Below are 13665 nucleotides of genomic sequence, written 5' to 3'. Positions count from 1 at the left end.
TGAGTCCTGCACCTTTCCCTCTAAAATGAGTACGAGAGCCCTGCCTAACCTTGCATGGGATGCGTGCTAGAACCATTGTTATGCAAGCATGCTTTGCTTTTTTTTTTTGGCCAAACACCAAATCATCAAAATTAGACTTTTATTCCACGAGAAATTAATCTTGTCATGATTTGATGAGAACTCAGATCCTGATTTTGAAAGTCAAATTTCTTAAGAGCATGCCCATTAGGAATGGTTTGGTAGTTTATTCACCACTGTAAACTTTCTGACTGTGTGGATTTTGTCTGAATTCAGATTGTTTTGTTGTTAATACAGAGACTATTTTATATGATATTTTCACCTGAGGTTGATTTGAACCACCCAGTGAAAGCTATTGCTGCTAAGAACAGCTAAACTATAAAATAACATCTCCCCAGCAGAACATGTGAGTCAATTACCAGTCTGAATTCAAACCTGTCCACTTGGAAAGTTGCTCATCATCTTCCCTGTCTCGTGTGAACAGTATCTGTCTTGTAATGGATGAAGTCTCTGCTTCATTTTCTGTTTAAGAAGCCATTTGAACTTTAGAAGCAGCACCATGGGTTGTATGAGAAACTTGGCGGGTGCCAAGTGACAGACATTCAATCTGTCTGCAGCAGGGAATGTCTCTGCATACAACCCCTGCTGTAGGCAGAGCCGGTTTTAGGGAGGTCTGGTAGACTTGGCACCTCTGTGCCATCGTTAGCAGGGCAGATTAAATGGGAGGAACCACGACAGAGAATAAAAACCCAGATTTTATGGCTGTGAGCACACGCCTCGCTCTGCGCTGACGTACATGGACGTGTAGGTTTTCTCCAGCGAGGTGAGTCTGGCTGGCTGACAGCAAACCAAGCACATGCCTGAAGCCAAGAAACGAGGATGAGCACAGGGAATACTTCCTGCTAGCTCCACTGAGGATCTTAGGGCCCTTTTTTCTTTATATAGTACCAGCTTTGTGCTCAATTCTAACTCACAACCTTAAGCAGTAAAAGCATTTCTCTTCCAGGCTTCCCACTCTCATGACAGAACAACTTGAAATTTCTACATGCTCACAAGAAAAGACAAAGAAGGCATATACTGAGATGCATATACTTCTAAAATTAATAGATAATAATACATTACTGTTTTTTAAAAAACATTTTTAAGATGGGCTTAGCATCTTGATGAGATTTGGATTGTGATGTTTTTATTTTTCATTTTATTCTAGAGTTTCCATAACTGCATGTAGAAAAGTCAGTGTATATTCTTAGAGGGTCAAATAGCTCATCCTTAAAAGAGGGGACCAAAAACTCAGACCAGTTTACTTCTTTGTTTGCTTGATGTCCTTTTAAAATCGTACATAGATGTCATATTCTTGCAGCAAATTAACAAGCAGCAAAGGCTCACATTTCGGTCCCTCCAAACCACAGCAAAGAGATGAAAGACTAAAAAATACCCAAGCATTTAATGTTTGTGTAAAACTCCCACAATGTCTCTGATTCTTATTGGGTTTTGTTTTATAACAGATCAGATGGATACCCTGAGACATCTTTAGCAGAAATAAATTAATTGGTGTTATGAACACAGAGAAATTTTATCTTTGAAATTCACGGCGGCTTTAAAAAAGTATTTGTTACAAGAAAAGGAACAAACAGTACCACCTTCTGTAGTAGGAAATTTGGATTTCTGGCTTCTTCTGGGTGCTATAAGTGTTTTCCTTGTCTTTAGCTGAGCTAGGGTCTTTTTAGAGGTGGTATGTAATATTTCCCAGGTCAGCACAGAAGTTCTCTTTTGTTTTATGTTCTTTTTTAAGTTCTCTTTTGTTAAAGCCTGATGCCTCGGAATTCAAACGAAAATGTTTGCCAACAATGACATTTTGGTGCTTCTCACAGCCTTTCAACCAACCTCCTCTTGCTGGAGTCTGGAGTACTTTGTGTGGCTTTAAAGAGAGGAGCATTGGGTTTGGAAGGGAATTCAACCAGTACCTGGGCCTAAATTCTGCATGAGCCACTGTGGGTTTTTCTGTTCTTGTTGAGTTTTAACATATAAATGTTAATCTAGCCATTCAGGAGGTTTATACTTAATAGCAGAGGATGGGCAAATCTCAGAAAAATACCTGAGTTTTAGAAAAAGTTGGAAGAGCACACCACAAAACTGACATTCAGATGTGTGTAGAAGTCACAAAGCTGTAGGATCTGTTTGCAGGTGTTCTTGACAGTGGTTTTCTGAGCACTGCCAAAATATACAATGAGGAATTTCCCCTTTGGGAACTGAGGACGAAAGGAGAAATCACCTCAGTATTCCAGGGTTACCACCAGGCTGAGAATCAGAGGGAGATCGTGGGCCTGTTTATCCCAAATAGTTTGCCTCTCCTGGCTTCCTGGTCCTTCAGAAAAATCTGATGGAGTCAGAGCTCTGATCTCAGTGTTGTGGCTTGGTTGTGCAGGCCAAGGTCCGGGAGCTGGAGGAGAAATGCCGGACGCAGAGCGAGCAATTTAACCTCCTGTCCAGAGAGCTGGAGAAGTTTCGGCAGCAGGCAGGGAAGATTGATCTCCTGAGCAGCAACACGTTGGTACCCTCGGATATCTCTGGTTCTCCTGGTAAATCTCTATCCCAGTTAATGAATGGAATAGCCACTTCTATAGGCAAAGGTAAGGACCAGCCTTTTGTTTGTGGGTGTCAGTTCTGCCCTGTGCGTTTTCCGATGCAACTCTGTGACGTAAACACAGTTTGCTGTACAAATGGAGGGTGGAATCCACTCCTGTTCCCGTTTTGTGACTTGTTTAAATTTCAAAGTATCTCTTAAGCCTTCACTGAGCTCGTTCCAGTTTTATTTGGGCACAGGTGGGAGCACAATTCTCTCTAATTGTTGTTGGGTGTAGTGATAAGAAACCAGTTCAGTGTTAAATTGTGTGTTTCTTATGTAAAAATATACTTCCATTGTAAGAAGAAGGACTGTCTGCATATACAGGCTTTGTTCTCAAACCTTCCCTGTTTCAGGGACACAGGGGTAGGTCTGCTATCTTGTTGAAGTAGCAGTTCATTGGGAAAGCAAGCACAGAGACACACACACACTGTACTGGCCATTACATAGAAGAGAAGTGTAAATAGAGATGGGTAGAAAATAGAGGAACTGAACGAAGTATTTTGACAGACATCAAAGTGGTTTTGGCTTAATTTCATTTGTTCAACAGAAATGATGCACTTCTCCACAAAAAAATTGAAAGTAAAACATTAAAAAAATTAAAATTGAAGCAAACACTGTCTACAAAACACAGATTCTGGTATAAAGTGATTTCAGCTGAAAATGAGTTTCATGGGGATATATTTTAACAGAACTGGGTGAGGATAATATCTACAGTTGCTTGCTAAACTGTGCAAAGGTACGTTTAAATTTTTAACCGTGTTTCAAATAGTATTTAAAGATGCAACTCTAAGTTGTTCTAGAAACAGAAGAGCCTTGACAAAAATATTATTGATTTGAGTTTGAAAACAAGTGGAGAATGTAAAGTTTAAAAAACAAGAAAAATTGATTTACATGTGCATTGTTGTTCTTACACTTACAGTGCCCAGGATAGTCCACAGCGTGTGGTTATCCAAGATCTGTGTTGAACTTTCACCGGGTCATCTCCTGTTGCCAGAGGCAACGGCTCTCCTAAGTGCAGAGCTTTGTAAACCATCCATTATTCATAAGAAAATTGCAAAGGTCAAGGCAAGGGGTTACCTGAGCACACTTGGAAATCACTTCCATGTAAATCACGTTGGATTGTGTATTATCATGATGTTATTCTCGAGGCTGAGGAGTGTCCTCAGCAGCTCAGTGAAGAATCACTTCACTTGTTCTGCAAAAAACCAGCTGTCAGTTAATTCCCTTTACTTACAAATTCACCAAAGGTTGTTTTAAAATAAGTGTGAAAAGGAACTGGAAATATGAAATGGCCTCGACTTTTCTCCCTAAGCTTCTAGAAAAACCCCGAGCAACAGGTCCTAGGAATCACAAATCATTTCCCTGCTGCTGCAGACAAGCAGTGATTTTCAGTGAAGGGTGCTAAACCCAATGTGAAACCAAGTCAAAGGGAAGCAAGGTGACATCCTTCTTTCATTTCAGTTCAGTAACTCTGTATTTTGTGTGCCTTGGGTTCTTGAGCACAAAATTGGAGCTGTTGGCAGTCTTGCCCACTGTGGTGCATGTTAATTCATAGGCTTTTCTGGAGCTGCACGTTTTACTTAACTGGATGTCAAAATGCAGTAAATGGAGAATTCTGGAGGCATTACCTGATAGCCATAAGAATTTAGTAGAAATTTCCTTAATACCAGCAGCATTAGCTCTTCATGTCTTCTAAGGACAGGATTTTCCAATTAGTTCCAATTACTTTTAAAGAAAAGGTAGTTAGGTATCGAAATGTCCTTCAGGCAGCTGGGGAAGGTCCAGCCTGTATCACTGCAATTGATTTAAACAGGTTCCCACCCCCAAATGAAAATCACCTAAACTTTTTAAGGTACTCAGTCAAACTCTCCAAACTAATAAAATACCAATGGAAAAACCTTTTTAAAAACCTTCAAAACATACCAAACAGAAATATTCCATGTAATCCTTGAGTAAAGGCGCAGCAAACGCAGCCAGGTCTGTACTGAAGGCATTTAAAGGCTGTAAATCTTTCCCTATAACCTTTTGACTTTTTATGTGACTAAGAAATCAGGGCCTGCAGCACCAGTGAATAAACATCAGAAATCCTTGGACAACATTCATTCTCAGTATGAATGCACTGATAACAATAAAGTGATGTTTGAGCAAGTGGGCAGGATTTCTAATTATTGAAATCAGCCCTTCCACAATAATGATGGTAATGTACAGCAAGTTCTTCAAACCAGAAGTGTAATTATTTTTATTATGTGTGAGGAAGAAAGAACACAAGAGGGAACACAGGGACAGCTTTCAAAGCAAAGCAAATGACGGAAATGAGATCAGTTTATGACCAGCTGCTTTGCCTTAATTGGTGATGTTTGAATGTATCAGGAAATGAAATAAACCCAGCCAGAATGGATTAGAGCATTAAAAGTTCACTTTAAGCATATAATAATGTCACAATCAGGTAGAGAAACCTTAAGATTTATTATTCATCAGATAAGAGGCTCGTCTAAATGGTCTTTCTGGGTAATTTAGGTAGTCCATATGGAATCAGCAATTGCAATAAATAAAATGGAGAGTCTAATTGTAATGCAAGTATGGGCAGCTTTAATTCTCCTGAAACATTTCAATTAGGCCTGGTGATCTTCCTTTTCTCTTGAAAGGGTGTTCTTCAGACTTTAACAGGTATTTGCCAGGCATGGGAAAATAATGGCCATTTTGAGCATATATTGATTTCACAAAGACTTTATGGATAAAAACCCCGTGGCTTTATAGGGTTCTTTTCTAGTATTTAGAGAAAAAAAAAAGAGACATTTCTAGATGCTGCTGCATTTTCTTAAGAGCTGACCTCTTGTACTCTTCATTTTAAAATGTGGTTTTTCCAGAGGGCAGATATAAAAGGAAAGGTGTTTCGTTTGGGTTTTTTTGCTTGGTTTGCAGTTAACAAGCTTTAAAACAGTCTGTAGGTCTCATTCCTCCACAGTCTGTAGCTCAAGCCCAGGGACATCATGCAGCCTTTTTTGTCTGTATCCTGTATTCACAATCTGCAAGAGTAGCTCTCCTCTGTAGAAATGATCAGGAGATGACAGAGGTTCAGGAGGTTTCAGGAGGAATGTGCTTTGTGCACTGTGAGCCCAAATTTTGTTTGTTTTTGTTTTTTTTTTTTTTGCAAAGGCATTACTTGATGATGCCTGTGTTTATTTTTTTTTAATCCAACTGTGGCTCTATATACATAGAATCTGCATGAATTTACATATATTATTTAAGTGTCTCATGACCTTTTAAAAAGGCTCCTCTCCAGAACACACAGGAACTCACTGCTAAAGCTGCATGACAAGGCTCATATGAAAATCAGTTCTTTCCAGTTTACTGCAGATATTAGAAGAATAGAGAAAAGCAGTCCCACAGCATGGAAAGAGCCTTAGAGGATCAGCTTCTGTTGTTTCACACACTCTTTCCTAAGGAGACAGGAGTTGATGGCACCCTGTGTGGATCTTATTGACAAGGGAGATGCTCCATTGCACAAGTAGCCAAATAAATGGAGAAACAGGGGACACTGAAGGCAGCAATTAGTCCAGTTAGGAAGACAGATCCATTTTGCAGAGCTAGACTTGGGGCAGAAGCTGCACTTCCACATACATTGATGGATATTCCAGTGACTCTGATGGGAGGCGAGGTATCTATGTGGGCATACATCTGTCCAGTCACTAATGCAATCACAACATAGTTTTCTCTTCTACATGTTAAAGATTCAGGGCAAATTCTATGTATTCTGTTTCACAAGCAAAAATAATAAGACAGATCAATATCTTCCAGCATCCTGATGCTCCTGGAGTTCTTGATAATGCATGTCCCTATCCTAGTTATCCTATATGTATGCAAAGCAAGGGCTAGATTGTCCTAGAATCTTTCTCCACTTTTGCCATGTTGTGCAACTAATTTAAAAACAAAGCCTGAAGAATCCAGGAGGTATGAGACCAAACAGCAGTTTCCTTTGAATGAATAATCACAGTTGGCCCAATTATTTATAGGCTTGGCGCTGACAGGCTGATATGGCAAGCACATTAACAGCAAACAGAAGGAGCTAAATTGGCTGAAGGTTTCTGAACAGGGATGACTTTTTTGTTATATATGTGAGAAAGGTTCCAAGAATAAAAAATGTGCCCTTTTCCAGCCTGGGGATTGCTGTAAGCGGGGCTGGCTGTAATTAATCTTTTGTGTGGTGAGTTGTATATTACCCTGCTGTCAATGGGCTTAAGCTGTCCTGCTGTAAATTACAGTGATGCAGAGAAAATTAATCATAATGGACTAATGAGAACACCAGAAAAACCCTCTGATGATATTCTTGGAGCTTATTCTCCTCTGCAGTATGAATAAAGAGGTTCCACTGATAATTCCTGGTGACGTGGTCTGGGAAGCTGCAGTTCAGTACCAAAACATTGCTGTCCAGACTTCTGGCAGAACAGGAGAGGAAATGCTGAACCTACACATATTCAGAAAAAATTATAGCATAGGCTCATTATGTTAATGAAAAGGAGAATGCACTCTGCATATCTAGATGTGTCAGCAAGGACTGTGCTTTGCTGTAGCTTCTGCTCACGCTGCAGGTATAACTAAGCTCAGTTTACAATCTCCTGCTGTCCTGTGGTCTGGGGACTAAACTAACAGTAAAAGGGAAAAAATGTAGAAGTATTTTATATAACACTTTGTTAGTCTGTCTTGCTACCTTGATGTCGTTCTTTTTAATTGTCTCCCCTCACCTCTAGGCCTGATTTTCACTGGAGTCAGTGGGAGATAAGAGGGATCAGCCTCCTTAGGTTATTCAATGTGCAGTATACGCTGCCTTTTCATTTTCTTAAAACTGTTTTTAAAAGCGCAACAAAAATATTCCAAAAGGATTTCTGAATATTTTTCCTTTCTCATAGCCCAAATCTTCCATTTTTTTAGAAACTGGAGAGATGGAACTGTGATCAGATTACGTGTTTTAGTGCTGGTGTTAAAGAGGAACTCTCACAAACTATGAGGCAGGTGCTCTTGGCACCTGCTGCCTGACAAAAGTCAAACCACTTCATTTGAAAATGAACATCCTGCCAACTAAATCATTAGCATTTCAGTCACTTTCTCAGAAGACAAATGTATGACTCGGTTCTACTTTCCAGTATATGACAGAGTCCCCAAAAGAAATAAAGGTTCTAACAGCAGCTCGTTAGTGCTGGGTATGTTAAACAGCATGTCAGGTAACTTCTCTGTACATATTAAGGTGCTCAGAATGAAGGTGGACTTTTTTTCAATAAGGAAAAATTGAACTTTGAATTTTTTGAGTTAAAATACCTTCACTTTCTACATTATGTTTTGTTACATATGGTTGATTTATGTGATTTACCAAGAGACTGGGAACGAGTAGGCAGAGCCTTTTGTGTTCTGCAGTCTACCTACTGTAGTCTTTTTCTGGAAGGATTTTTAACAGGAGGAGAAAATAACTCACTGCTGCTTATTAGTTGGCAGTGTTTCTGCTTGAGAGCAATTCCTTATTCTCGTGTGTGTTTTGTTCACTGCCAGTTCATGAAAGTCCTTCTGGAAGTCGCTGTGTGATCTCAGAGTTCATACGACCCCTTCAAATATCTGGAGACAAACCAGAACAACTGTCTGTCAAACCTACATTCCTGTCCAAGTCAAGATCTGGTACCCCAAGATGCAGATTTGATTCAGACGTGAGTCTTTTTAAATTTCTTACTGCAAATGTGTGTTATAGGGGCCAAGACTCCTCTGCTCCAGGGGGCTGATGCAGGTTGATCCACTTGCTTTTAAAAAGTCAAGACATGAATGTTCTCATTTTCTGAGACAGCTCGAGAACACGATCAGTGGGAACATAACTGATATTTTCAAGGCAGACACCACCTGCTAACAGCCTTTCCAACCTTTCCAGCACCCTCTTAAACTGATACTGAGCCTGTAAAATGGAAGTGGAAGTTGCAGGCTGTTGTCACCAAAGTCTTCCACCATCCAGCTGTTGCATCTGGTGTTTAATTGTACTTTTGAAAGGTTCTGTTCCTCCTTTCTTAGAAAGGTTTTCTGCTTTTTGGTAGGATTCTGGTAGAAATCCAGTGGGAGGCTCAGAAGAGCTTTTCAAAGCTGCCATAAAAAGTTGTTTGTTAATATTTAGGAGAAATGTTATAAATAAAAATAGGTATGGGACAAATTTTGGAAAACTTTTTAGAAGGGCATAATTTTCTATTAAATGCTAAAAGGTCTGGTTTGTATGGGCAAATACCCATGAGGAAATGATCTTTAGATTTTACCCCTCACTTTGTAGTCTGGAATCCCTTTCTTAATCCTTACAGGAGTAAATAAATTGCAACTGTGCATATTTTCTTTCTATATTATATAAGTTCATTGCTATTGAACCTGTGAAAATTGATAGAAACAAATGTTTCTAAATGGATCACAAACCTGAGTATTGTGTAGGACACTCAACAAAATATTAGATTCTTGTATAGTAGGAATTCCATGGGCATATCTAAGGATTATCCACAAGGAATATTTGTGTATATTTGTGTAGCAGCATTACTGAAAAGTGGAAACATTCACTGCTTTTAGAAGAGGCCACAGAAAAAGTAGTCAAAGCAGAAAAAGCAGCTTAGCAAGGAGACTTAGGGAAGCAGAACTAACAGCAAGGAACAGAAAAAGCACACGTCAAATTTAATTCCCTTTTTCTATTATTTTTTGAGTTATCTCTCACTGAGAATGTCAAACCCTCTTTTGGAGAATTGTACTTTTTGTGCCTTCTAGAGTGTAATTATGTGATACATACTTACATTATGCAAGCTCACAGAAATTAAGCTCCATTCCTTTTCAGAGATATCCAGACCTAAGGGAGAGTGTATGAATAAAATCTAAAAATGGAGCATAACGCTGGGAAGTCTGAAATAAATAAGAAAAAAAAAAAGTGACACTCTGCAAAAAGTATATTTGCAACTGCCCTGGTTGTCACTGGTGCCAAAGTCTTCTAGAATAACCATTCTTGGTTGAGTTATGCACCATATAAAGGTGGCAGGGTGATAATCCTTGGAAATGTGCATACATCCCCAAATTCTACACAGGGGAAAATACCTGTTCTGGGACTGTTAGTGTCCTCTTCACTGGGGTCAAGTGTTGGTGGAATAGTGTGTGCTGTGCTAACCCACCTCTTGAGAGTTAATTCAGAGGAAAAGTGTATTAACTCAGCATTTTTCTGGTGCACTTTTGACAGGGACCAGTTTAGAGCTGAAAGTTGCAGTTCAATATTCACTCTGTTTAGATGGTAAAATTGCAATCAATTTTTGGACAATATTATTTGATCCCACTGTTTACCTGGCATTTCTATTTTGATTAAAGTTCTCTCAAGCACAGGCAAAGAGTTGGTCATTTTTTCTGAAATGGCTCACAGCATTCTGTAAAACAAATGGCAGGAAGTTTGACTCTCACTTTAAAAACTCTACTAGGCTCAAAGCATAACAGAAAGAATTACTGCTTTAGCAGTGAGATACCTGATGCAGAGCTAAAATAGGCACAGTCTGTGTTGATTCAGCACCACAATTTAATCTCTGGGTTTTGTAGACCAGATTTGTAATGGAATAAATGTGTGGCTTTGCAGATTTGAGTTAAATATGATGGTAAATTCCAAGGAAATATGTTTCTGTCTGTTAGTGGAAAGGGTGGGATTCAACAGATGCTGATGCTGTGGATTGGATTGGCGAGGGGATATGTTTTATGTAATACTCATTGTTTCCAATTGTTTGGAAGCTGACACTTGCACCAGCTCTAAACTCAATATTTGTCTTAAGTGCTTAGTCACTGCTGTCAGCCCTTCTAAGTAAAATTAACCAGTTGTGTTCCATGTTGGAATTTAATTTCTGTTTTTTCTCAATGTTGCATGTTCGCTGTCTGATTGATATCACCTGTCAGGAAAACTGTTCATGCAGATTTTTGAAATAGCATTACCTTTTTTTTTTTTTTACCCCCCTACAGATGGATAATGATCAGAATTCCAATACCTCAAAGCAGAGATATTCTGGGAAAGTCCATCTTTGCATTGCTCGTTATAGGTAAACCCCCCCATCTCATTCCATATATAATACACAGTTGTAATATTCAACATTAGGTTTTCCTTCACTTTATTCACACACTGAATTATTACATGGAATCAGTGAATGGATAACAGACCCCTTTACTGACTGCAAAATAGTACCATGTCCACGCGCTTTAACTGCCAGAGGAAGCTGAACATGACATGTCTCTCTCACCCACCACTGTATTTCCAACCTTCAGTGCCTAAATGACATTAATTGGTACCTCCTACTTTGCAGAGGATGTCTCAATCTGTTCTTATAAATTACCTTCTCAAGCAAGAAAAGATTTAAAAGTCCATTGCATCTTTGCTTTGCACTTTAAAATTTCAGATATAAAGTCCTGTCATGATATAAATTTCAGGGACTAACAATTTCTTTCGGGATGGATATGGATTTAAGTAGTTTATAAGTACTTTTTGTCTCTCAGTATCCTTCTTATCTGTAACTCACTGGTTTTGTCTTTTTTTACCTTGTCCTTGTGGAAGTTAATAAACCTGTGTAAGAGACACATAAAAAATATTAAAAAAATGGAATGTGGGGGCTGGAAAAGACCCCCCACAACTGAGTTCCTTTTAATTCGTTTTAAAAAATAAGCCTTAGAGCTGTCCACCTCCCCCTGATCAGTGTTGCTCCGGTGCTCCCTGCAGTTACAACCCTTTCGATGGACCAAACGAAAATCCAGAGGCAGAGCTCCCTCTTACGGCAGGAAAGTACCTTTACGTGTACGGAGACATGGATGAAGATGGCTTCTATGAAGGTATTTTTTTCTTTTTCCAGTCTGTGAATTCATGCTAATTCATGCAGATCGAAATCAGTCCGTCTGTCAAACACGCTCCAAATTCTTTCCTTCTTAGTCTACCACTAAATCAGTTGCTAAAATTACCCTTATCATCGCTCTGTTAATTAACAGAGTTTCTGCACCGGCAAAGCCGCTCCTCGCAGGCAAAGCTAATTATAAGATATTTTATAGTGTCAGCTTTTCCTGCTGGCAAGATTGAAGTTGACAGGAAAGCTTGCTGGCAGTTCTGGTGTTCCCCTTCACGTTCTCAAGCTGTGAATGTTGTTTATGTAGGGTTTGCACTCCATCCTTCTTCCTTGTCCTGTCCGCTCTCAAGGCACGGGCATGAAAGAGGTGTTCTCCTCCAAGGATTTTAATGGCATTGCTCTTCCTCACCAGGAGAACTTCTGGATGGACAAAGAGGACTAGTCCCTTCAAACTTTGTGGATTTTGTTCAAGACAACGAGACCCGGTTATCAAGCACATTAAGCAGCGAACAAGATCAGAATTTTATCAACCACTCGGGTCCTGCTTTGGAAGGAGATCTCTTGGAGATAAGTCCACCGAGTCACATAGACTCCGGCGTCCTCAGCAACGGCGCAGGGACTCTGGATGTGAACATTGATGAAATTGGAGAAGACATTGTGCCTTATCCTAGAAAAATCACCCTTATCAAACAACTAGCCAAAAGTGTCATTGTGGGCTGGGAGCCACCAGTAGTGCCACCCGGCTGGGGAACCATCAGCAGCTACAACGTCCTGGTCGACAAGGAAATCCGGATGAACGTCGCCTTGGGGAGCAGAACGAAAGCTCTCATAGAAAAACTCAACATTTCTGCCTGCACATACAGAATATCCATCCAGAGCATCACCAACAAGGGCAACTCCGACGAGCTGCAGTGCACTCTGCTGGTGGGGAAGGATGTCATAGTAGCCCCCTCCAATCTGAAAGTGGACAATATAACCCAGATTTCTGCTGAGCTGTCCTGGCTCCCTACAAACAGTAATTACAGTCACGTCATCTTCCTTAATGAAGAAGAGTTTGACATTGTCAAGGCTGCTAGCTACAAGTACCATTTTTTTAATTTGAAGCCCAATATGGCCTACAAGGTGAAGGTCATGGCAAAGCCCCATCAGATGCCCTGGCAGCTTCCCTTGGAACAACGAGAAAAAAAGGAAGCCTTTGTGGAATTTTCTACATTGCCAGCAGGTCTGATATTTTTCTCCCTACCCCAAAACTCTCCAGTTAAGTTTCTCTGAAAATACTAGATCAAATAACTTAACCTTTGGCTTCCTGCTCTAATCCCTGTCACTTTTGTGAGCAGACTGGGGATTATTAGATTGCTTTATGCTATTTAAAATTAATTCCTGTCCTGCATTATTGTCTTCTTCACTCCTGGGTAAGGACAGATACATTTTTGGGAGATAAACTTCAGATCATCATCTCAGATAACACGTTAAGTGTTTTATCAGATTAATCTCCATTTGTATTTCCTTTGTCCAGTTATAATATTTCTGGTAGTAATTTATTCTCATTGGTGTGAACAGCGCTGGGAGAAAAAACAGTTTTTACTTCTGACATGTCATTTTTTTGTTATGTGTGTGTCTTAAAGCACTTCTAACATTTTCTCTAGTGAAAAACAACACAAACCTCTTAGAGGACCACAGAGTCACTGAGGGGACGTAAATGTATTTTGGTTGGGAAGTTGTAATCACATTGTACAATTTGAACCTGTAAAGTCAACAAATCCATTTTGTTTTGGATATTCTGAGGTTTTTTTCCCCACCTGGCTTTTACATTAGGAATGGTGGCAAGCCTTGTCAGTCATTTCCCACTATTTAAGAACACTGAAGTGGTGTTGAAAACTGGAGCAGAAAGAATGTAGTGAATTAAAGGATAATCTCATGATTTTGGGGGTATATGGCAATATCCCTGAAAAAAATTGGACATGTGTCCTTATACATTCAAGGTCATCTAATCAAGGACAAGTAGGAGACTCCTTATCCATCCAGTCTTTCAGATCCCTGAGTGCCTCTGGAGCAGGGACAGACAAGCACAAGTGGCTCCTGGAGAGTGGAATGTCAGTAGCATGTACTGAGCTGTGGTTCCTTCACTCCCTGCTGGGATTTGATTCCAGCAAAGGGGCAAGAATT

The 13665-nt window shown here is 39.8% G+C and overlaps 1 protein-coding gene across 12 annotated transcripts in view; it reads left to right on the top strand.

Annotated features, from left to right (window-relative positions):
- Positions 1–13665, top strand: part of RIMBP2 (RIMS binding protein 2) — a 95916-nt gene that overhangs the window by 54690 nt on the left and 27561 nt on the right. For all 12 annotated transcript variants that reach the window (XM_027733027.2, XM_027733024.2, XM_027733023.2 and 9 more), the window contains 5 exons: positions 2444–2648; positions 8186–8337; positions 10634–10710; positions 11382–11491; positions 11912–12721. In XM_027733027.2, the coding sequence (XP_027588828.1) occupies positions 2444–2648; positions 8186–8337; positions 10634–10710; positions 11382–11491; positions 11912–12721 (1354 nt within the window). The remainder of the gene's footprint in view (positions 1–2443; positions 2649–8185; positions 8338–10633; positions 10711–11381; positions 11492–11911; positions 12722–13665) is intronic.

This window comes from Pipra filicauda, unplaced genomic scaffold, assembly GCF_003945595.2.
Source record: "Pipra filicauda isolate LSUMZ 115617 unplaced genomic scaffold, ASM394559v2 scaffold14_size4853619_pilon, whole genome shotgun sequence".
NCBI classification, from domain to species: Eukaryota; Metazoa; Chordata; class Aves; order Passeriformes; family Pipridae; genus Pipra; species Pipra filicauda.
This window is presented reverse-complemented; position numbering and strand designations above follow the sequence as displayed.